The sequence below is a fragment of the Ochotona curzoniae genome, unplaced genomic scaffold (genome assembly GCF_017591425.1).
Source record: "Ochotona curzoniae isolate NIBS_2020 unplaced genomic scaffold, NIBS_Ocur_1.0 scaffold_2453, whole genome shotgun sequence".
Classification (NCBI taxonomy): Eukaryota; Metazoa; Chordata; class Mammalia; order Lagomorpha; family Ochotonidae; genus Ochotona; species Ochotona curzoniae.
The window spans coordinates 9,826,562-9,851,430 of record NW_024467094.1 but is presented as its reverse complement, the minus strand read 5'-3'; the positions used below and the strand labels follow the sequence as shown (position 1 = coordinate 9,851,430).

Sequence of the window (24,869 nt, the reverse complement as noted above, 5' to 3'; positions counted from 1 at the left end):
CACTTCTGTGTTCACACAATACTCTCCTTCTGTTGCACACTCCAGGGGCTCTAACCTGGTAGAAAAAGCAGAGGAAACCTGGGTGCCAGTCCCAGTTACCTCTACAAAGCTGGCCTCAAGTCTTTTTTTTATTTATAAAGAGCAAACACCACCCAGGCCAGGTTCCCTTCACACTCAGGAGCTATGCAAAACCTGAGCTCCATCCTCGCAGCCACAGACCCTAAGCACACTGCAGTCGCTCAATAATCCAAGTCCAACCAGGGGTATTCTCCTCCCGCGGCAAGGCCGCACAGTCAGTGTGTGCTCCCTGGAAGTCCCTCCCCAGCTCTAGGAACCTCTTTTCCTCTCTACCTGTACCATCAAGCTGTGACAGGCAGCACTCTTAAGACTGGAATGCTGGGCCCAGCGGCGTGGTCTAGTAGCTAAAATCCTTTCCTTGAATGTACCAGGATCCCATATGGGCGCTGGTTCTAATCCCAGCAGCCCAGCTTCCCATCCAGCTCCCTGTTTGTGGCCTGGGAAAGCAGTCGAGGACAGGCCAAAGCCTTGGGACCTGCACCCGTGTGGGAGACTTGGAAGAAGTTCCTGGCTCCTGGCTTCAGATCAGCGCACTTGGGGAGTGGATCGTGGGAAAGAAGATTTTCCTGTCTCTCCTCCTCTCTGTACATCTGACTTTGTGATAAAAAATAAAATAAATCTTAAAAAAAAAACCGATTGTAATGCTAAAGGAGGCCCAGTGTGAATGACTAAATGACCCTTACCCGCAGGATGGGAAAGAGAGCACTGGAAAAGCAGGATTAGGACCGGTCCCGAAGGCAGAGGGCCAGTGTGACCTTGGCCAACTCCCTAGGCAGGCAAACCCATTCTTCCCACTCCGTACTGCAACCACAGGAGGCGAACCCCCGCGTGCAGTGACCACCGGGCGCGTCCATCTGGCTCTCCCCCCACATCCAGCCCGCGAGGCGCTCCGCGCGCCCGCAGGAGAGGGATGCACCCCTTCCGGATGCAGGACGTGCCAGGACAGCAGTTTCGGTTTCCCGAGGAAAGGGGCAGCTACTCCCGCCGTCCAGCACCGCCTGAGGAGCCCCGCCCGGGACCCTCCCCACCGGGCTCCGCGTCCCGTGGGGTCGGCGACGGAGGAAGGGGCGTTGCCATAGGAACCACGCTCCGTCAGGACCCCCGGCCCGCGGAGCCCCGGCGAGGTTCGAGAAGACAGGCTCCGCGGGACCCGCTCGGCCACCCATGCGACCACGCCCGGACGTCCCCACCCGTGGGCGGCTGCCCCGCCCTGCCGGCGGCACCCCCACAGGTTCGCGCCTTCCCGCGCGGCTCCACAGAACCCCCTACCTTCCGCCATGTCGGGCCCGGCCCTGCCTGCAGCCTCGCGAGAAGTGGCGCCGCTCAGCTGGGGCGCTGCGTAAGGAAGGCACCAGGTCTCGCGAGAATCCTGGAAGGGAGGAGTCGGGGCTGGGAAGGAGGTGCTGGCCAGCTGAGGGAGTAGCCGGTGGTACCAGGAGCGGTGTCCCGTCACCTGGTGCTTTGCAGGCTCGGGGTTTATCCAGCGCTGACTGCTCAGCTTCTTGGCTCCTGAAAGGATGCTCACAGCAAACACCGACTACTCTTTGGTGAAGCCCGGCTGTGGGAGCGCGAAAGAGGGAAAAAGTAGCCAGTGAATGGGGTGACCCTGACGAGGGTTCACAGTGCCTGGGGGAGGTGGGATGCTTTGTGTGCTACACGTGCAGACCACGGGCAGGACACCTGCTTGTCTACCAGGAGGAGAAGCGAGTTTGCTTGCGACAGGTGTGTAATGGGGAGAGAACACACCAGTTATATGGCTGAAGGTCTTTTAACTTTTGATTTATTTGAAAGGCAAAGTAACGGGGGCGGGGAAAGACAAAGAACTTCCCTCTGTTACTTCATTCCCCACATGGTCAGAGCAGCTGGCACTAGGTGAGGCAGGAGCCAGGAGCTTCTTTCAGGACTCTGATATGGGTGCAGCTACCCAAGTACTCTTCTGCTGCTTTCCCAGTTGCATTTGCAGGGAGCTGAGTCAGAAGTGGAGCAGTAGAGATCCCAACCTTGAATGCCAACGTCGAAACAAAGAGCCCTGGGTGAAAGTTATTTTTGGTTTATTTATTTATTTGAGTTATAGAGACAGATATACACAGGTAGGGGTCTTTCATCCACTAGTTCACTCCCCAAATGACTGCAATGGCCACAGCTGGGCTAGGCGGAAGCAAGCAGCTTTATCAGGGTCTTCCACCTGGATGGCAGGTTGACCATTTTCTTCTGCTTTTCCCAAGCCAATGGCTGGGGCCAGGTGAGAGGGGAACCATCTAGAACCACAAACTGAGACGCCAGCAGGATGCCAGGGTCACAGGTAGAAGCTTTACCTGCCCTGAGACAACCTTAACCCCCTGGGTGAAGATCTGGGCAGGATGAAGTAAATTTGGATGAGGACCTGTATGTTGAGAATTTGAAGTAAAGCATTTGCCCAGGGCTTGAGATTTGATTGCCAGAAAGAAATGGAGAGAGCTGAGCTCAGGCCATCCAACGTGGGATGCAGACTGACTGGGGCTGCGGGATGGATCAGGAAGCTGCCACTTTCTGGAATCCCAAGGCTATGGGAGCCTGATATTGAAGTGGCAAACTGAAATCCTTAACAGCACTGGGCGATGACACGAGGCAGGACCACGGACTCAGGAAGCTGAAGCAGAAATGAGAAGCCAGGAAGATGAGATGTTAGAACACACAGATGCAAGAGGAAGAAGAGCCTCACCCAGGTGCCTAACTGAATGTGAGGTGACTAGAGAGACTCCTGGAATAAAGGCAGAGCTCAGCAACATGGGCCCTTTCACTTGCAAAGGGGACTTGCTTCCAGGAGAGCTGCCAGAAGGCATCCCAGTTCAGGACTGCAAGTTAAGGGAATGGTGACCTGGGAAGACAGTCCAGGAGTGGATGACAGGATTGAAAGGAGGACCAGAGAACTGAGATGGTGCATGTCACCATGCACACATAGCATCAGACTCTAAGCTGGAAGTTGTTCTAGGCTGCAAATGTTGAGCATTTAGTGGGTGGTGAGGGTTAACAGCATTCAGGGTAGATGGAAATGTAGGCTCAGGGGTTCATAATTGAGGATATGGGCTGATGGTGCCGGAGGAGATGCCAGGGGAATGTGGAAATGGGGAAGAACAGCTGTGTGCTCAGGAGTTGTTCAGTAGGACCGGAGACTAAAGGTGGGAAGAGGTGTAGGAAGAAGGTATGGTAAAACAGAGCTTAAAGAAGCTACTGTGAACAAGCACCACATAGACCAAGAAGGGTAGGGGAGTACTTGCCAGGCTTGGAGGGGGGTGTCAAGGTGCTGTGTTGAGGACCCACATTGTGGAACAGTGGGTTAAGGCACCCACATGTTGGCTCCTGTATGGGTGCCAGTTTGGGTCCCAGCTGCTCCACTTCCTGTTGACCATCATCTCCCCTTTGGAGAATGGGCCAAGGGATTGATTGAAGGAATCCCTGTCTCGCCCTCTCCCTGTTCTCTGTAGCTCTGTCTTCCAAATAAATAAACCTTTTTTTAAAAATATCCCTGTTTACTGAGAATAGTTTATAAGTATGCCAAATGCTGAGACTTCCAAGCACCAAGATCCCATGTGGGTGCCAGTTCATGTCCCAGCTGCTCTACTTCCCATCCAGTTCCCTGCCTGTGGCCTGGGAAAGCAGTGAAGGACGGCCCAAAGCCTTGGGACTCTGCACCCTCATGGAAGAGCCAGGTGAAACCCCTGGCTCCTGGCTTCGGATAGGCTCAACTCCAGCCATTGCAGCCACTTGGGGAGGGAACCAGCAGACGGAAGCTGTTTCTGTCTCCTCTCTGTAAATCTGATCTGCCTTTGCAATGCAAATAAACTAATTTTTAAAGATAAATATTTTGCACAGAAATCAATTTTTTGAAATACCCTTGGATAGCAGGTGCTTAACAGAATTTGATGAGGTGTTAACCAATGGAAGCCACCCTCAGGGTCAGGACAAGTTGTTGTTGTGTGTTTGTTACAAACAGGCTCCTGTGAGCTTTATGCTGCATCCATGGTTCTTAACGAGTTAGACACAAAGCCCTTTGAGGATCTGATGCAAGCCAAGGACTTTTTCCCTTTGGGCAGCACACATGCAGGAATAAACACACCTGTGCCCGTTCAGAGTTCCCTTGGACTGAGTAACAACTCATTGAGTGCCTGAATTCACCAGAGGCTTTCTGGCTACCTCTGTCACAGCCATCCTCAAGGGAACCCTCAGAATGCGGAAAGTGCTCCTGCTAGAACCTTGTCTTTGTGCCCTTGTCATCATCATCTTTTTTTTTTTTTTGAAGATTTTAAAATTTATATTGGAAAGTCAGATATAGAGAGGAGGAGAGACAGAGAAGATCTTCCATCTGTTGAATCATGACACCAGGAGCCCAGAGCCTCTTCCAGGTTTCTTAGACAGGGTCCCTAGGCTTTCTACCATCCTCTACTGCTTTTCCAGGCCACAAGCAGGGAGCTGGATGGGAAACGGGGCTGCCAAGATTAGAACTGGCCACCATATGGGATCCCAGCATATGTAGTTGTGAGGACTTCAGCTTCTAGGCTACCATGCCAGGCCCTGTGCCCTTGTCTTCTAAGGCAACTCTCCCTGGCTAAAAACCCCAGAGTTACAGAAAACTTAAAAGACTTTGAGCCTGTCAGGTGAGGCATTTACAGCACACAGGGAACCAGAGGTTGCAACATGAACTATAATCTGAACAAGACATTTTGCAAATCTGAGCACTGGAACATGGTTTGTTTTAGACCAGGCTCATTTTTTGCCATCAGATTAACAGGAGCTTGGTGCAGAGCTGTCTTTGGCAAGGAACATGAAGCACAGAAATGGAGAGCGTGGGGGAACACAGAGAGGCAGTGGCACGTGGAGAGATGCCAAGGACCTGGGTCCATGCACCAGCCTCAGTGCACAGATCCAGAGCCGTGGCTTCCACAAGAGGTCACCGAGCCCAGGGTAAGGACGGTAGTGGAACTGAATTGTGCTGTGTACTGGATTTGCTCCACAATCTTGAACTACCAATCTATACCTGCTCACTGACCACTGACTACCTTTGTAAACCACATTAGCAGAAGCCTGCCTCAAGGTAGTGGCTCAGGAACTCAAAATTTGATTCCAGTGTTTGTTAGGAACACGAGATGCCCTACAAGTGCTACTAAAATACTGGAGAAAGGGGGTGAAATCCATTTTTTGGTCTAATGTTTTACTTGCCAAACTCTTGCATTTTGTGAAAGCCTTCTCTCTTTTTTTTCCCCCCAGTTTATTTAACCTTTATGAGCAGGACTAAAGTCCCCGATCATTTCACTAAAGCTCAGGGCACACTGCCAGTTCACCAGGCCAAAGACTTAATCCCATTCTGGCAGCCAGAGTCTGTCTCTGAAACTGACAACTGGAGCCACCCCTGGCAGGAAGCAATTTACCCTGCAAACTGAATCCTGTTGGGCTTACAGGCACCCAGAAAATGAAAAGTTCAAATGTGATTAAGGTGGGCACAGCCCCAATTTCATAGTTTTCCTGGAAACTCAGCGCCTATACACAGTAAATGGAGTCAATTACTGTTCACTTGCATTGGAAGGAGCATGCAGATAAACTTCATTTGCTGTTACCCGAGGAATTACCTGGAAAAGCAATAAAATCCAGATACCATCTGGACCCTTTCAAAGCAGGTTTTTTTTTTTTTTAAGATTTATTTTATTTTTACTGCAAAGTCAGATATACAGAGAGGAGAAGAGACAGAGAGGAAGATCTTACGTTCAGTGATTCACTCCCCAAGTGACCACAATGGCCAGTGCTGCGCTGATCCAAAGCCAGGAGCCAGGAACTTTTTCCGGGTTTCCCACGCAGATGTAGGGTCCCCAGGCTTTGGGCTGTCCTTGACTGCTTTCCTAGGCCACAAGCAAGGAGCTGAATGGAAAGTGGAGCAACTGGGATACAAATCAGTGCCCTTATGGGATCCTGGCGTATTCAAAGTGACGATTTAGTTACGGAGCTATCACACCAATCCCCAGGATTTTGTTTCTAACTCAGTGTGGATGAGGTGTTCTGGCTCCATGCAGTGTAAGGAAGAGGCCTGAAATACCCACTGGCAACTTCCATCTAGATAATCAAACAGCAAAACAATATCTATGAACTGTACTTAAGGATTCAGGGTAAAAAGCTGGATATTCGGTATTGTAGACACAACTCAGTGCTTGGTGCTCCTGCACTAACCTGGGCACCCGTGTATAACTGAAAAGTTTCAAGTTTATCTGAGCCAGTCTCCCCACCTACGTTAGAGCCAGGGTGTGGTGACTGAGATGGTTGGGAGCGGTCTCTTCTAACTCATGAGTCAGCTCATCTTTACAGCAAGGTTATGCTAGAGATAATAATCTAACCTTTACAAAAATGATTTTATTTATTGGAAAAGCAGATATACAGAGAGAAAGATCTTCCAGTCACTGGTTCACTCCCCAAATGGCCACAATGGCTGGAGCTGAGCTGATCCAAAGCCAGGAGACACATCCAGGTCTCCCAACAGTGCAAGGTTCTACCACGTTGGGTTGTCCTCCACAACTTTTCCAGGCCACAGGCAGGGAGCTGGATGGGAGGTGGAACAGCCAGGACACAAACTGGTATAGGGTCTCAACTCATGCATGCTGAGGACATTTTAGCTACTAGGCCACTGCGCTGGGCACCAAAACCTAATCTAGTGTTCACGGAAAGGTTCTAAAATGCCATGTACAGAAACCCTGAAGAAAAGTGGTGCCTGGAGCTCATGTGGGTTTGGAGGGTAAGGCCACCCACCACCTGCAATGCCAGCATGCCATATGGGTACCATTTTATGCCCTCACTTCTCCACTAACCCTCTGGAAAAAGCAGCTGGAAATGTCCCAAGTGTTTTGGCTCCTGCCATTGAGGTGGGATACTCCGTGAAGCTGCTGAATCCTAGCTTCAGCCTGGCTCAGCTGTAGCTGGCAACCACTCAAAAGGGTGAACCGGCAGATATAGATGTAGATCTCAAAAAAGATGCTGCCTGGCTGTGTATTGCACTTCTAGAACATTTGATCAGTTGGGAAGTCAAGGTAAAGTTCCTCAACTAGGGCCCAGTGCAATAGCGTAGTGGTTAAAGTCCTCGCCTTGAACACACCAGGATCCCATATGGGTGCTGGTTTGTGTCCTGGAGGCCCTGTTTCCCATCCAGCTCCCGGTTTGTGGCCTGGGAAAACAATCAAGGATTGGGACCCTGCACCCGCATGGGAGAGCCGGAAAAGCTCCTGGCTTGTGGCTTCTGTTTGGCTCAGCTCCGGCTGTTGCAGCTACTTGGGGAGTGAATCAGCCAATGGAAAATCATTCTTTATCTCCTCTGTATATCTGACTTTCCAATAAAAAATAGTAAAATCTTTAAAAATATATACATAAAAAAACAGTAGTGGAATAACATCGCAAACATGATTACCTGATAATAGCAAGGAAATCCATCTCGTGGATTTTGAACTCAAAAGTGGAGGCCAGAAAGCGCTGAAATCCTGCTTCCCGCTTTAAGCAAAAATTGGCCATCTATTATAACCCTATGACCCAAAAGACTACATGGAAGTTGCTGATGGTTGGAACAAAGTTAGGGGGAAAAGCTCTTTTCATAAAGCAGAGGAGAATCACCTCCCATGGATGATGAGGTGTTGCAGTGGGCCAGGAGCTACCCGATTGTTACCTACCGTGGGTTCAACAGAAGGTGATGCAATTCAGTCAGATGAACATCGGGAAAGGCACAAGATGAAACCTCCGACAGAAGTAGTCATAAAATCAATGCAGTCCTTTCTATCGGGACTGTAAACATAGCAGGAACCCACCCCCTAAAAAAGTCTGAAGAGATTCCTGGGCCTCCCTCCCACCACCCCCTCCAATCTGGCTCTAAAAAGCCTCATGGTAATATCAAAGCAGGTGCATTAAAGTGGCATTTTATGCTCATCTGTCCCTGAGTCACCAGGTTATTTGCCACTTGCTAAGGAGTCAAATTCCAGGAGATAGGTAGCCACACAGGAGTTAAATTTCAGTTCCACTAGCCAGAAGAAATTACCATGTGGAGTTTCTAAATTCTATAGGTGTGCCATACTGGCATACTATAGTGGGGCAACAATTCTTAAAGAGATGCTTTGGGGAAAAAAAAGTCACAAGTTCTTAAAGATGATCAGGCTCCAATCATTCAAGCAAACAGTTTTCAAAGTCACTACACACGTAAGGGTTTTATAAGGTACATAAAATTCGACAGAGCATCAGCATAGAGAACAAACTGGGATTTAGAAAAATCACTCTCATGACTATATCCTCAACCATTTTATTTCTGCTTTAAAAAGGACAGTTTGCAGAGGTCTAGGCTATTGGCGGGAGTCCTGTCACTCTTGTGCCAGTGTTTCCCCTGCACGCCACAGAGCAGAGATGCCCCAACTCTCACGGTGCTGTAGCCATCCCGCCTGAGGTCTACCCGAGCACACCACAGGTAACCACCTGCTCCCACCTTCACAACACAGAAGTGCCCAAGCCTGTCTTTAACACTACAGGAACTCATTTTAACATTTCAAATTGTTTTAGAAATTTAGATGGTTTGAAATATACTTATGCCCAGACATTATTCAGATCTAATCATGGATGCCAATGACAGGCCTGCTTCAAGCAGCAGAGCATTTGCCTGTGTGAACATCTGGAGACTTCAACATACCCACTGTCATGGCTATGTGATTCTCAAGTGCTAGAGCTTGTCTGCACAAGGAATGAACCTGAGATTTTTCTAAACTGCATTTCTCTGGCATTCAATATTGCAAGCTTCATTCAATAAAAGTCAACAACTTGAGAATTATTGGAAAAAAATTATATTTTGGAAGAACTCACTACATAAGGTGACAGAATTCCAAAATCAAATTACATGAAAATATACATCGCAATTTCTTTATACAATAGGTAAGGAAAATCTGCAGAATAGAAGAATATAGGCAAAGGAACAGTGGGAGGAGGGCAAACAACACTTTTAGCAGCAGACCCAGAAGTGAAGTAGAAAGCCTGAAGATGGGCATGCTTTATGTATCCAACCTTAACATCAGGCAACTGGAGAGCAGATAAAACCAAATCAGAATTTTGCACTATCTGGGGTAAACTGCAGTAAGTTGAACTCACAAACAACTTGTCTGTTGTTTTTAAGTTTTCTGGGGGGTAATGACTGGGTTCAAGAGCTCTCAACAGGCAGAAAATATTATTGCTACATCCAATCTGAGAGACCGGTGCAACCAGAATACAAAAAGGACAAAGCACCTAGAGATGACCACTCCTCCGAAGTCATCTTTAAAAATCAAGTAATTGCTTATTGAGTAGTTCAGTATTGGAGCTAAATGATTTGAGAACTTTCTGGCAGATAGATGAGATGAAAGCAAAGATGGGGTGTACCAAAACAAAAAAGATACAAAAGTTTATTAAGTGAAAATAGTTTAATGAAGCCTCAATGGTTTAAAGGAAATTAAGTGGAAACTTTTAATCCTAATTGCTTTTTACCTGACATGCTTTAATAAAGAAGTCTTTTAGAACTCATAAGAAACAATGAATAGGGAAAGGAAACCTGCTAAAATCTTTTTAGAATTTACACGATTCTTATTCTACTACAAGAAAGCATTATTTGGTACAAGGTGTATTTGTGGATGTACATGAACAGTATATATATTATCCGGATCATGTTGTGCTATGTACAGGTCTTTACAATTCTTCCTGAAGGTTAAAACAGTTCATTAAAATTCAAAATGCGTAATCATCTGTAAGTTGGCACTTGTTAGGTTCTTGTCAGCACTGATAACTGGCATGTTTTATTGCAGCCCAGTTCCAGCCAGTGTTTGCCAACTTGTAACAACAGAAGTCCAGCAATAAGTGGGTAGAGTGCAGGAAAAACAGTGCCATGTTTCTCAATTGGAGACCTAAAACAAAACAAACAATAAATTATATAATGAATTTGTGTAGTTCAAAATAAATTTTATTTACATTCTATTTCCATGGTCACTAATCTTGAATTTCATTTTAAGCTCACTAGCAGCAGGTGGTTAAGTTTAAATTAACAGTTATCACTAAAACTAAAAGTTAGTTCCTTGGTCATATCTGCCACATGCGGCTGGTAGCTGCCCCACTGGCTAATGCAAACACAAAACATTCCCCTCAACACAAAAGTTATACTGTACAATGCCAATTTAGGCTTTTCTCAATATCCCATCTTTCAATTTCTATTACAATAAAAATCAAACCAAGGAGGACTACTGGACATGGTGCAGTAGCCTAGTGGCTAAATCCTTGCCTTGAATGTGCTGGGATCCCATACACCAGCTGTTCCACTTTCTACCCAGCTCCCTGCTTGTGGCTTGGGAAAGCAGTAGACAATGACCCAAAGTCTTGGGACCCTGCAACCCCATGGAAGACCTAACAGAGGCTCCTGGCTTTGTATTGGATTGGCTCAGGTCCAGTCATTGCAGCCTCTTGGGGAGTAAACCAGCAGAAGAAATATCTTTCTTTTTGTATTTTTCTCTCTTTGTATATCTGACTTTCCAATAAAACAAAGAAAGTCTTAAAAAAAAGACTAAAGTGATTTGGAAATTTTCTAACATCTGAGGACACCCAGAGGGAAAATAAACTACATTGCCATATATGCCAACTTAGTAAATTTTATCCAGTTCTCGGGGCTCAGTTCAAACCCATTTTCTCCATGGGACCTCCCAGAAATGACTTTCCATCATATTTCTAGGCTCTAACCATTTTCTACCTGCTGATCCCATAGCCTCAATTCAAGAACACACCTAAGGAAAAACTACCACCATCTTATCAGGTGCTTGTTATGTATCAAACAGTGTCAGGGTATTAAACTATTACACATACAGCTCACCGGCATCACATAACGGAGTTTCTCCCTATTTTTAGAAAAGAATTAGACAAAGTAACACACCTAATAAATGATAATAATTTTTGGTTAAAAAATTCTAAAGTATTTTATTTTTAAAAATTATTTACTCATTCATTTTGAAACAGTTATAGTGAAAGGATGGTTCACTTCCCAGATGGCTGCCACAGCCAGCACTGGGCCAGGCCGAGGCCAGTGGTTCCCACATATGTGAGGACAGCAGCCCAAACTATTGGCCAACCTTATCCTGAATTTCCCAGGCCAATCACAGCGAGGAGGAAAGACATGGAGCAGGTGGAACACAATCAGTGATCAAATGGGAAACCAGTACTGTAGGGAGTGCTTAATACCAACCACACTGGCCCATCTTTAAAGTCTTATTTTACTATTAAACTTTCCAAGGCCTTTAGAACACTAATGTGTGCTTTGAGAACAATGGGTAAGAGGAACTCAAGGGCAGAAGAGGGGGAAAAAAAAAACCTGTTATTACTACATCTTTAGATCAACTGTTCCAGGAACTCAGAAATCTCAATCTCCTGCCAAAGCAGCAACTTTTGAGCAAAGAATTCCAACAAAAGATGACTGAAAATTCAAGTGATGTAACTTTCATTGAGGCAGCAATGCCAAATGTACTTTGGTCATGTTCAAAGTTCAGTGTGCCTCCTAAAACCCAGAGTGAACTTACAAATCTTGAAACCTCCAAACTTAGTCACACTAAAAACTGCTGTGGAAAGAAACCCGAGAGCCAACATCTGGTTGTACATGTGCGTGACTGCAAATTTAGACTCTCTAAGATGAATCCTGACAAGTACAATTACTGTTAAGTTTCTATTGAAAACGTCTGCCTCTTTAGTAAAATATAAATTACACCCGAAAGAATTAGCTTCACTATAATCAGGTCCCGCCTTTGGCACACATATGAACATAAATTTTAAAAAAGATTCTTTTATTTATTTTTAATTATTTATTTATTTTTATTGGAAAGGCATATTAGATTCATGGAGAAGCAGAGGAGATAGAAAGAACTTCCATCTGCTGATTCACTCCCCAAGTGGCTACAAAGGTCAGAGCTGAGGTGAGCTGATCCCATCTGAAGCAGGGAACCAAAAACTTCCACCAGGTCTCCCAAATGGTTGCAGGGTCCCAGGGCTTTGGGCCATCCTCTACTGCTTTACCAGGCCTCAGGCAGGGAGCTAGATGGGAAGTGGAGCATCATCTAGCACAGAGTCCAGCTCCAATTTGGGATCCAGGTGCTTGTGAGGATTTAGTCATTAAGTCATCATACCAGGCCTGAATTCTATTATTTATTTGAAAGGCATAGTTACTGAAGATGGGAGGAGAGAAAGAGTCTCCTCTAGCTGGTTCATTTCCTCAAATGGGTGCAATGGCTTAGGCTAGGCCAAGCTCAAGACTGGAACTTGGAACTCGATCTGGGTCTCCCACATGACTACTAGTGGCCCAAGGACTTGGGCAGTCTTCCATTGCTTTCCTGCTGCAAGAGCAGGAAGCTGGATCAGACATAGAGCAGCCAGGGCACGAATGGACACTATACGGGATGCTTTCACTGGACACAACAGCTTATGTCACAATACAGGCCTCTACACACACATACAACTTTTTAAAAATAGAAAATCTAAAGACATACCAAACTGCCTCTCCAGTAGAGTATACATTGCGCCTGAAAGAATTAGCTTCACCAAAAACTCAAGACACAATATTATAGGATAGGTAATATAACTTTTAGATAATGATAGTTTAAATGTTTTCTCAAGACTCAGTCACACCCAAATTAATCCCTGACGCAGGAGTAGAGTTCAAATATCAATAACCACACCCTTGACATAAATTGGACATTTCAACGCCATGTAAATCTCATGTATATTGCCTATTATAAAAATTCCATGCTTTTAATGTTAGTTTATAGTATATTGATTGAATGTGTTATTTCCCTCAAACCTTTTAATTATCCCTGCTTCTTAATCTACCTATTGGGAAATGATTTACTCCTAAGAATGTGAACATCTTGTCTCAGGTTACTCCTGAAAGTCAGATCAAGTCAATAGTTGTCTATGTGGTTATCTAATCGATCCTTTTAAAAAGACACAAGAGGCCAGAATCATGGGCAGTGGGTTAAGCTAATTCAAACCCTAAGGGCAACAATGCTAACCCAGCTCCCTGCTAATGCACATGGAAGAAAGTGGGAGAGGCCTCACTACCTGCGCCCTGCCACCACTCAGACGGAGTTCCGCAGTTCCTCCTGGACCAGTCCGAATTGTTGCTGACCTCGAAGAAGTCAATCATGGGATTAAAGATTGCTCTTTCTCTTCCCCATACCACTTCTGAAGCAAATAACTAAATCTTTAAGCAACAGAAAAGCTAAAACTTACAATTATGTTCCCAGACAAAAGGCTTTTTGATGTTAAACATGGTAACAGTTGCTGGGGGGAACTCAACCTGCCATTCTCTCAGTCAACAAGCCCCGAGGGCAGGTCACTTAGTAATGGACACCTAACCAGTCTGCCAGGCAAGGGCCTCAATGTTGTCCATTTTATTGAAACAGGTTATCAAAAAACGTCAGCATTTCAAAAACCTTGATTTTTAAATAAATATGAAAATGGTGAAGGAAGCAGACCCTCAAGACAATCATTCACTCAATACACAGAAAGACCATGGCTGCCCTACAGACACAGAAGTCACATATATGCAACTATCATATCCTTATTTATGTCAAATGACTGAACTCACAAACCACATCTGCAACTAGATAAAGCATGAAATAGTCCATTGTTCTGTGCTAGGTCAGCAAATGCCCAGCATCCTGGGTTAGGTTTCCTTGGAAACAGATACTGAGGCAGAGATTTAATTACATGAGATGTACTGAAAACACTCAACAATAAGAATGAGGGAAACATACTTACAACCGACAGCAGACAAACTAAGCACAGGCATGACTGAAACAAAATTCGTATCAATCCTGCCTTGGAGCAGCCATGACAGCTACCAACAGAGACAACTGCCCAAGATTCTATCAGAACTCACTCCACTAATCCATCAACCAGTCTCTGAACATGGGATCACCAGACAAGGGGCACAAGCTGGATAAGGTCATACTCTTTCAGCTGTGGCAATGCCTAGAGAGAAACTGCTATTTTATCAACAGACGAAATTCCCAGAACTCTGGGTAAGCCAGCTTCCTCAATGTCTGGAGGCCATAATTGGCACCATAAGGTAATCTCCCCTACCCTCATTGCTCCCTCTGAAGTGAACTGTCTTGCTGTGTGTGAGCTAACAAAACGAGAGGCCCACATGACAAAGAACCAAGGGATGACTCCAGCCAACATCCAGCAAGGCCCTGACTCATGACCACACCACTGAGTGAGTCTGGAAGCCAGTGCACCAAGAGCTGAGATTCCAACGACTACGATGCTGATCAGCATGCTGATGCTTGTTCCAGAGAAACTGTGAGACAATAAATGTTGTGAGCTAACGTTGTGGCATAGTGAGCTAGCCACTCCCTTTGACGTCAGCATTCCATAACAGCACCAATTCATCTCCCAACTACTCCACTTTCTGGACATTTCAGAAGCAAACTAAAGGATAGATTCTGTCTCTTTGGTTCTCAAATAAAACAGGCCATGCACCCGGCGCAATAGAGTAGTGGCTAAAGTCCTTGTCTTGCACGTGTCACAATCCCATATGGGTGCTGGTTCTAATCCCGGCAGCTCCACTTCCCATCCAGCTCCCTGCTTGTGGCCTAGGAGAGCAGTCAAGGACGGCCCAGAGCCTTGGGACCCTGCACCCGTGTGGGATACCCGGAAGAAGTTCCTGGATCCTGGCTTCGGATCAGCACAGCATCGACCGTTGTGCTCACTTGGGAAGTGACTCATTGGACGGAAGATCTTCCTCTCTGTCTTTCCTCCTCCTCTCTGTATTTCTGTATGTCTGACTTTCCAATTAAAAAAAAAAAAAAAAAAAGCAGGTACTGGCTTCTCTGGCCCTTGGCTAAGATCAGTGCAAACTTCAGAGGGCCCAAGGCGGCGCTCAGCAGATCCATCTCCACTGCCAGACAGCAAGGCGCAGTGAAGCACTCTGTCCCACCATAGACACATCTTACCACTCCCACTTCTCCCCGACTCTCTTCATCCCTACCAGAGGCCCACATGGGTCTGTAATTCCTATCCCCTCACCTGTATAATAAATGTTAAATAAACTGATGATTTTGTTAAGAAATAAATAAAGAAAAAACCAGATGTAAAAGGCATAGCCAAACAAGTCAATGTATTGGAAGTCATCCTCATTGGTCTGTGAGTCATGCAGTTACACCTCTAAGTCAGATGACTGCTGTCCATCTTTGACTCTTTGCTCTCCCTAAGATAAAACTTCCAGACAGATGTTACACAGTAAAAGGGAAACTATTACTACAGGCCTCATCAGCAATCCTGTAAAGATATAGAGCCAACTGAAGAAAACAAAAGGCCGGCATTGTAGCCCAGCAGGTAGAGCCTCCACTTTCAACACCAGCATCCCATGCAGAAATGCTAGCTCAAGCAGACCTAATCTGCTTTACATTCAAGTACTTCCACTCCTACCATCCATGTGGGACTCCAGGATACAGTCCTTGGCTCCTGGCTTGGCCTGGGCCAGACCTAGCCTTTGCAGGCATTTGAGACGTGAACTAGCAAATGACAGATTTCTCCGTCTCTCTGTGTAGGTCTTCCTTTCACACATATACTTTTCTCTTCTTTTTTTTTTTGATAGCATTTTTAAAAATTATTATTAATTACATTGCATTATGTGACATAGTTTTATAGATTCTGGGATTCCCCTCACCCCTCCCAAAACCCTCCCCCTACGGTGGATTCCTCCACCTTGTTGCATTACCACAGTTCAAGTTCAGTTGAGATTCTTTCATTATAAGCATATACCAAGCATAGAGTCCAGCATCTTATTGTCCAGATAAGTTCAACAGCTTGTTGGGGAGACCATCTCTGGTCTGAAGGTAGAGCCGGCAGAGTATCATTCCAATCAATTAAAAGCCCCAACATAACATCAGCAACAATTTATAACGTTATGGAGTTAATTGACACAGTATTGAGTAACCAATATGTTAAAAAAAATTGCAAGTTTTTAACCACATCCTGTGACTTCTTCACTGACATTTCAATTTTAGTTTATATACAACCGGGATCTATACACCTTAAAATGGCTATAGATTACTATTCAGCTGTCTTGTGTCTACTGTCATTTTAGTATTTAGCATTTTATAGCATTGAAGCATAATTTTGCTGAACCTGGCTTTTTTTTTGGGTAGTCTAGACTGGTTTATAACTCTAACAAGACATATGTCAACAGTTTAGGCACAGAACAGTTTTAGGAGGGATGTGCAGGGAAATCTTCAATATCCTAGTGAGGAGTAACTAATCTTTGTGTCCCACCTAGTAAGGTATAAGTGAATCCACGCTGACCATTTCCTCTCTGATTCTAAGCTTTCCTTGTTGTTCTCTGTCTGTCTATTCTAGATTTTTTGTTCGTTTGTTCAAACACATACTTTTCTTAAGAATTTCTAATAAGGTAGATGGTGCGACAGTTTGAGTAGTATAATACATTTTCTTTCTTTTAGAAAATAAGAAGCAGAAACATTTAATTTATCCTTTCCATTACCATATACAACATTCACTATAAGACATAAGTTTGGCACTGGTCAGGAAGGCAGCCCAAGGTAAGAGTTAAACTTCACTACAATACTCATCCTTAGAAAGTTTTACAACTGCAAAGAAGGAGACCACCACCATGTTAAAACAGAAAGTCGAATTAAAAACAGCTAAGTGAATTAGAGGAGAAAAACAAGCAGGATATTCTGGAGCCCTGAGAACCAAGTAAAGATGAAAAACAACAAAAGGGGGGTGGGCAATGAAGACAAGTAAATCAGACATTTAAATCACATGTTTTCCAAAGATACTGCATTTATGAAAAGACAAAAACACTACAACTTTTTCATTAACTTACCCCTGAAGTAAATGAAGTTACTAGCTGTGAATAAATGTCACTCAAAAGCAGTCTCTTGGCTTTTTCTTACACAGCGGGCAACTTTCCTTTTAAATTCTCCATTTCTATCTTCTCTCCATTCTTTCTGGATATAAAAAGATAACAAACATTTTTATCCAATCTCTTATAATCTCAAATATCTATTATATTTTTAATACTTTCTGCATTCTTTAATATTAAAAGGTTAATAAAGAAAGTCATCAAAAATTAACTCCTGCAAAGTTCTCTGCTGAGACATTCTGGCAGAAATCTCTTAGACAAAACGCTTGCATAGGTAAAGCCTCTGATTTATTTATATGTGACACTGAAAAGATTCACAATTTTCAAATAAACATTTGTACTACTTGCATGAAACAATGCTTAATTTGGGGGTATGTGTGTGGCATGGATACCCATTAAAAAAAAAAAAGCTTCCTGGGCCCAGCATGATACTCTAGTGGCTAAATCCTCGCCTTGCATGCACCAGGATCCCATATGGCACTGCTTTGTTTTCTGGCTGCTCCACTTTCCATCTGTCCCTCTGCTCGTGGCCTGGGAAAGCAGTAGAGGATGGTCTAAAGCCTTGGGACTCTGCACCTAAGTGGTGACCCAGAAGTTCCTGGGTCCAGGCTTCAGATGGCTCAGCTCTGGTCATTGCAGCCACATGGGCAGCGAAACAGTAGACAGAAGATCTTCTCTGTCTCTCCTCTCTGTAAATTCACCTTTCAATAAAAAATAAATAAATGTTTCTTAAAAACGTCTCCTATGTAGGCAGATCTGTTCCAGGCAGGACTACAACACTTGTGGGCCTCATGTGGATTAGATCTGGGAAAAGCCAGGTTGGGCTGATTGTTCCTACTGATGCAAGTGGGTGAGGGTTGGTTGGGCTTTGCCATAGCATCAGCTGTCAGAGGCTGGCACTGGGGGGCTAATGCTATCAAGTTAAACCGCAGAACCACCCGGAGAGTACATAATCCAGGAATGGGAGTGGCCTAGGAGGGAAATAGTGGGAACCTCCATCTTGGTTTACCACTCCCACTGGAGAGCATGAAAACCAGGAATGGGGCAGGGATGGCTAGATAGCACCCGCAAGTATGTGTGTGGGCTGGATAATAGGGCAGGTTGGGTTGCACTAGGCTTCAATGACCATTGACATGTAGAAGAACTAAATGGGATGTGGGACAGACTGGACAAGTCTGCTGTACATACTAGCAAGCATGGGAACCAGGGTAGGGGCAGGCCTGGTGGGGGTTATGGGGAGTTGCCCCAACTAGGCTGCAATTCCCACTGGTTTGCATGAGGGCTGAGTATGAAGTGGGCAGGATCAGGCTGGACTGCAAAACCCATCAGTTTGCATGGAAGACAGGGCTGGTAACAGAACTGACCAGCAATTGTAATCACTAGCATGTGCATAAGCTGATTGGGGTGATGGATTGTGCTGGACCCTGTAATGGCAAGTACACACAAGAATCAGGTTTGGGATCACCTCAGACGAAGTTTCTACGGGGATCTCTCCAACTGAACTGCCGATCTCAGAACCCCAACCATGACGAGACTATGTCAGCCAGTGGATTCTGAGGAGATTTCATCGTGCTTGGAGTGACGAAATTGGCAGCAATTCAGAACTGTTGAACTATCAAAACTGCATGAGCAGGACCCTCAGACGTGCCCCACGTTGGGGACCTGGGATGGGTGGGAGGCTGGGTGGGGCCTTTTGCTTTATCTCTTCCCTTACCCTGATACAGAAAAAAAATATTAATGTGGAAACAATGGTCTTACACACTTTCCTGGAGCTCTTGATCCGCTGTGCCCGAATCAACTATGTAAAGATTACCAAAATAAAGCAATATTTTTTTTAAAAGTCTGCTATGTAGGCAGATCTGTTCCTCTTGGAGAAGCAGATGAGCATACTGTCATTGCTGCACATGTGAAAATGGAACACATAACAGCACCAGTCTAGTTTCACATGAGCAGACTGGTAGTACTTCACAGATAAATAGACAGCAAGAAGAATGTACAGCCAGTCTGATTGTTTCTTTTCTTTTTTGAATGTCAACCCACTCAAGAGGCTGCAAAGATTTAGATACTTTCAAACCTTGTCTGCAACAAAGAAATACAAAGTAACAAAGAAATACAAAGAAATAGACTCGTAATCGTTCCTGCCCTCAAATTGAGTCAGACACACCAATGAGTCAATTACTGTGTAAACACAGATTACTAAAGAACCACGCAATAAGGTAACTACAGGTTGTCATTTGGTGTCAAAGGCCCAAGTTTCACAGTTTGAGACTTGGCTCCTCTTGTGGTTTCAGGATCTTGCACAAAATGGAGCAAGTTGCTCATGGCCTTTCAGGCTGGCTGTCTCCACAGCTTCTTTCCCTATATCCCAAATGTAAATGTTTCCTAAAATGATGATAAGATAGATTTTAAATAAATACATTGAAGAGTACTAGAATTAGGAATGCTAGGATATGCACTGGTACTAGAAGTCAAGATTCCTTCATTGAGACACTCAAACCACACTTCTTATCAACACTCACCTGCCATTCACACTGCTTTGGAGAAACAAGTACCTTCAGCAACGTTCTTGCTGCAATTTTCTATCTGTTTTCCCAGGTTTTCACTTACTTTTTGATATGAAAGTCTGTGTATGTGTGTGTTTTGAGATAGAAAGAGAGAAGCTTCCAGCCACTTGTTTGCTCCCCAAATGGCTGCAACAGCTGTAGGTGGGCCAGGCTGAAATCAATAAGCCAGAAACTTCATCCAAGACCCATTTCTTAATTACCAATGGACAGTTGTATAGAAAACCAACAGTGTTCTCAAGTATACAAAACAAAATCCAATACACTCAGGAATTACTAAATTCATTAAACAGAGCACCATGACTATATTTAAAAAGGAGTTATCAGACAGAAAAAGGTATGGGACATATCTAGACAATGGGACGATGGGCTGACATTGCCTGTATCAGCAACGTCAGGGCACACTTAAATGACGGATTGATAGACTTATGACTGCTTATGAAGGACTGTACTATTATAATGATAAGGGGTAAATCAGTCAGGGGGATAGGAATTTGGGGAGGGGTGGGGAAATTCCAGACTCTATGAAATTGTACCATAAAATTAAAAAAAAAAAGTCTAAGGCATATATGAATATAGTCTAAGGCGCTATATTATTTTTTGGTTAAAAAATGATTATAAAAAATATGTATGTGTTGGGCCCAGCGCGGTGGCGCAAGTGGTTAAAGGTCCTCGCCTTGCATGCCCGGGATCCCATGTGGGCGCCAGTTCTAATCCCGGCAGCCCCGCTTCCCTTCCAGCTCCCTGCCTGTGGCCTGGGAAAGCAGTCGAGGACGACCCAAAGCTTTGGGAACCTGCACCCGCGTGGGAGACCCGGAAGAGGCTCCTGGCTTCGGATCGGCATAGTATCGGCCCGTTGCGCTCACTTGGGGAGTGAATCATTGGACGGAAGATCTTCCTCTCTGTCTCTCCTCTCTGTATATCCGCCTTTCCAATAAAAATAAATCTTTAAAAAAAAAGTGACCATCTCTATTATATTTATAACAATAATTCAGTATAATATCCAGTAAAGGGTCCAGTGGCTAAAGTCCTCGCCTTGAACATGCCGGGATCCCATATGGGCAATGGTTCTAATCCTGGTGGCCCTACTTCCCATCCAGCTCCCTGCTTGTGGCCTGGGTAAACAGTCAAGGACGGCCCAAAGCCTTGGGACCCTGTACCCGTGTGAGATACCGGAAGAAGTTCCTGGATCCTGTCTTCGGATTGGCATAGCATCGGCCGTTGTGGTCACTTGGGGAGTGAATCATCGGATGGAGGATCTTCCTCTCTGTCTTTCCTCCTGTCTGTATATCTGACTTTGTAATAAAATAAATAAATCTTTAAAAAAAATCCAGTAAAAAAAATTAAGGGTTGCATAGGGCATTTTCTTAACCACTCAACAGCCATTAAAAAAGAGTTATAAAAATTAACTGCAACTCTACCAGAACGCAAATTGTATTTAGAAAATTCAAAATTGGCAGATACCCTTTTAAGAAATACTTCCAATAAGGTCTTCAAATACAAAGGATATGCATCAATGAAAAGAAAGAGTGCATAGCACCCTGTGAACTGCAGAAGGACAAGAACCTGAAGGAGTGGCCAGTATGGTTACACAGTGAGCTAATCACTCTGCCTGCAGCCCGGGCATCCCATAGGTAGCAGGTGGTTCCCCTGACTCCTCCATTTTTGATGCAACTCCCTGTTTCTGTCCTGGGAAGACAACAGGTGCAAGACCTTGAGGGAGCTCTTAGATGCTGGCTTTGGATTGAGTCAGCCGTAGCTGCTGCGGCTACTTGGGGAGTGCATCAGTGAAGGACGGTCTCTCTCTCTCTCTAAAACCTGCCTTTCAAAAAAGAATAACTAACCCCCCCAAAAAAAAGAAAAAGAAGAAAGAAACAAAGAAAAATGAAATAAAAGCACCCAAAGGAAAGAAGAAAGCAAAATGGAAGAACATGACACCTATTCAGCACAGCGAAGCATTAGCCTAGCATCAACTTTCTCACCAGCAGAGAGTGCTAGACAATAAACTGGGCAAATTTTATTTTCTACCTGAATTCAAATCACAAAAGTACCCACCAATAAGGGGAAGGATAAAAGCACCGCACACTATGAGAGGAATCAGGACTGAATTCCCACAAACCATAGGACATTAAGTTTCAACACATAAGGAGGATGTACACGAAGGCAAGGAATAATTGAGATCCAGGAAACAGAAATGGGATCCAAGGAAGAAAGGCAGTGAAGGGGAATGTGAAGCAAGGCAGCCAGCCAAGGGCTGGAAGAGTCTAGGCGAGAGATTACTGCACCTGAGGTGAACCCCAAACAGAAATCAAGAGCTAATGCGGGCAGCTTACTTAACTAGGATCAGCCTAAAAAACAAAACAAAACATACTTCTGTTACTACACAAATCTCTATTTTAAACTTTTAATGTCAAGATTTATAGCTTTTGAGCCCGGCACAACGGTTCCATTGGCTAATTATCCCCCTGCAAGTGCCAGGATCCCATACAGGTGCCAGTTTGTGTCCTGGCTGCCCCACCTCCCTTCCAGCTCCCTGCTTGTGGCCTGGAAAAGCATTGGAGGACGGCCCAAAGCCTTGGGACCCTGTGCCTGTGTAAGAGACCTGCAAGAAGCTCTTGGGCTTCAGACTGGCTCAATTCTGGAAACTGAGGCCATTTGGTAAATGAACCAGTGGATGGAAGATTCTGTCTCTCCTCTCTATAAATCTGCCTATGCAACAAGAAAATTAGTTAATCAGAAAAAATTTAAAACTTTCAATGCTGTTAGATCAAATTATTGTGCTAATTTTGCCTAAAATGAGTAGTAAGTTCAAGAGAACTATTGTGCAACATTGCAAGCAGAATTATAAAACATATCATATTCATTAAAATCACTAACAGTAGGTTCTTACCAGAGAAAAGAGAAACAAATATGTGAAGAAATATGTATATTCATTAAATCAATTTAGTGATTCTGCAATGTCTAAATATTCACATCATGTTACACACAACAAAAAATTTTTATCAAGAAATTTGTCTAAATATACAAACGCAAAGATACATACACATACACACATATAGGCAGATATTAGTTCAGATCAGGTTTTACCACAATCAAGCAGGTGCTGGGGCAGGGGGAGACGTGCATGGGACACCTACCGCAGCATCAACATTAGCAGGTGAGTCTCCATTAGGGTCGGCCAACATAGAAATGACGCTAATCATGATGGTTTCCACAGTGTGAATAGGTAGCCAACGTTCTTCTGGCTTTTCATAACCATATTTATCTTCCCCAGGCTCATGAAGAATAGAAATGCAAACATCGCCATTCTTATCAACTGCAAAATTATAGAGAGCCTTGTTTAGTATATCACCAATTTGGTTATACATAAAATATCTATTGCAATTGGGAGTTTATTTATACAGTACCAGTGTCCAAATACTGAAAAAACACATCTCTCTCATCTTAAAATCTACTGAACCAGAGTCAGTATTGTGGCAAAGCAGGCTAAGCTGTGGTCTAACATACCAACATCCCACATGATGCCAGTTTTTTTTTTTTTTCATTAAAATGTAGTTGTTATTTTATAACAGTAAACCAAATACCAAGACAGACAGACAGACACACACACACACACACACACACACACACACACAACTACTGAGCTTCATCTCTGGGACAAGAATGTAGTGTCTCTTCATAGAAAGCAATTATAATCCAAGGACAGTTCCTATGATGATGCCAGTTTTCTAAGTCCTAGTTGCTCCATGTCTGATCCTGCTCCCTGCTAACATCCCTGGAAAGTCCTTGGGTCCCTTCCTCAGCATGAGACACTGTGAAAACGTGGGCTTTTGGTTTCGGTCTGTTCACAATCCTAGTCACTTGGAGAGTGATGCAGCAGAGGTAAGATTGATCTCTTTTTCCTAGCACAACCTTTTTACTTTTTGAATATTATTTATTTTTATTGGAAAGGTGGATCTAGAGAGAAAGATCTTCCATCTGTCATTTCACTCTCAAAGTGGTTGCAATGGACAGAGCTGAGGTGAGCTGAAGCCAGAAGCTTCTTCCAGGTCTCCCCCATGGGTACAGGTGCCAAGGCTATCCTTGACTGCTTTCCCAGGCCATAACCAGGGAGCTGGATGGGAAATGGAGCATCTGGGATACAAACCCAGCACCCATATAGAATCCTAGTGGTTATAAGGCGATGATTCAGCCTTTAGGCTAACAGGCCGGGCCTACACTACCTTTTAAACAAAGAGATAAGGACTGGCCCTATGGTGTAGTAGAAATTGGCCGTCACCTGCATGCCAGCATTCATGGGCACCATTGATTTGTGTCCCGGCTGCTCCATTTCTGATCCAGCTCCCTGCCAGTGGTCAGGAAGGGCAACAGAGGATGGCTCAAGTCCTTGGGCCCTTGCACTCTCTTGAGAGAAGCAGAGAGGCTACTGGCTCCCAGCCCAGAATCAGCTCAGCTCTGGCTGGTGGAGCTATTTATTTGGGGAGGGAACTGGTGTATAGAAGATCTCTGTCTCTCTTTCAAAACAAAAATAAACCTTTAAAATTAAAAAAAAAAAAACTTGATTTGCCTTCCGTATTTACATACTATTTGCGTACTTTCATTATTATTTTTTAAAGCACACTGAAAATGGGCTTCTGCTTCCTCTTGCTTTCTGAATAACATGTTCCGTTGAGCTCTCTTCTACCTAAAACCTTCTGGATCAATACAACTGACATGTTAGCTTCCTGGACACATTTTCTGCCCACGACTTTTTTCCTTTGGTTCATGAACTCTTCTCTAACACACTTTGTAGTTTTCCTTTTCCTTACTCCTACTTTTGATATTATCCTAATCTCCAAAAATTAATCACTTGTCTCCCAGGCTAATTAACTAATCCATTATATCACAAGATTACCTATCATCCTGATGTGGTAGTTCCCAAGGCCCCAAGCTTACTGCTGAATCCTGGACTGGCTTTAGCTAAGTGGATGTGGCACATGTACGTAAAGGAAAACAAATCCAATATTCAATGCAGTTAAGCCAAAAGTTTTGCCTTACATTTCTCTAACAGTTTCTTATAGCATGTAATCGTAAATGCCCAACTGATCAGCTTCTATTTGGTATATTTCCAGAGTGGTACAGATATCTCCAGAATAAATTTTACACACAATAAATTCTACCTCAAAAAGAAACCCAGAAACTATCAAACACTTATTTCTCCTCAACTTTCCCTCTAATTCTAGGCAATCCTAGTGGGAGACCTTTGCTCTGTTTTCTAAATTTGTTAATTAGAATGTTTCAAGGTTCATCTGTATTGAAGCAAT

General features: G+C 44.3%; 2 protein-coding genes across 3 annotated transcripts in view; both read right to left on the bottom strand.

Moving 5' to 3' along the window:
* Window positions 1-1,394, bottom strand: part of ANKFY1 (ankyrin repeat and FYVE domain containing 1) — a 71,049-nt gene extending 69,655 nt beyond the window's left edge. For both annotated transcript variants that reach the window (XM_041001570.1, XM_041001571.1), the window contains exon 1: window positions 1,348-1,394. In XM_041001570.1, the coding sequence (XP_040857504.1) occupies window positions 1,348-1,357 (10 nt within the window). In that variant the 5' untranslated portion in view covers window positions 1,358-1,394. The remainder of the gene's footprint in view (window positions 1-1,347) is intronic.
* Window positions 1,395-8,893: 7,499 nt separating this feature from the next.
* The window catches only part of UBE2G1 (ubiquitin conjugating enzyme E2 G1), a 74,326-nt gene continuing 58,350 nt past the window's right edge, over window positions 8,894-24,869 (bottom strand). Inside the window, exons 4-6 of the mRNA XM_041001753.1 lie at window positions 22,704-22,882; window positions 16,967-17,090; window positions 8,894-9,992 (exon numbers count right to left, since the gene is read on the bottom strand). Coding sequence (XP_040857687.1) covers window positions 17,004-17,090; window positions 22,704-22,882 — 266 coding nt within the window. The 3' untranslated portion in view covers window positions 8,894-9,992; window positions 16,967-17,003. The remainder of the gene's footprint in view (window positions 9,993-16,966; window positions 17,091-22,703; window positions 22,883-24,869) is intronic.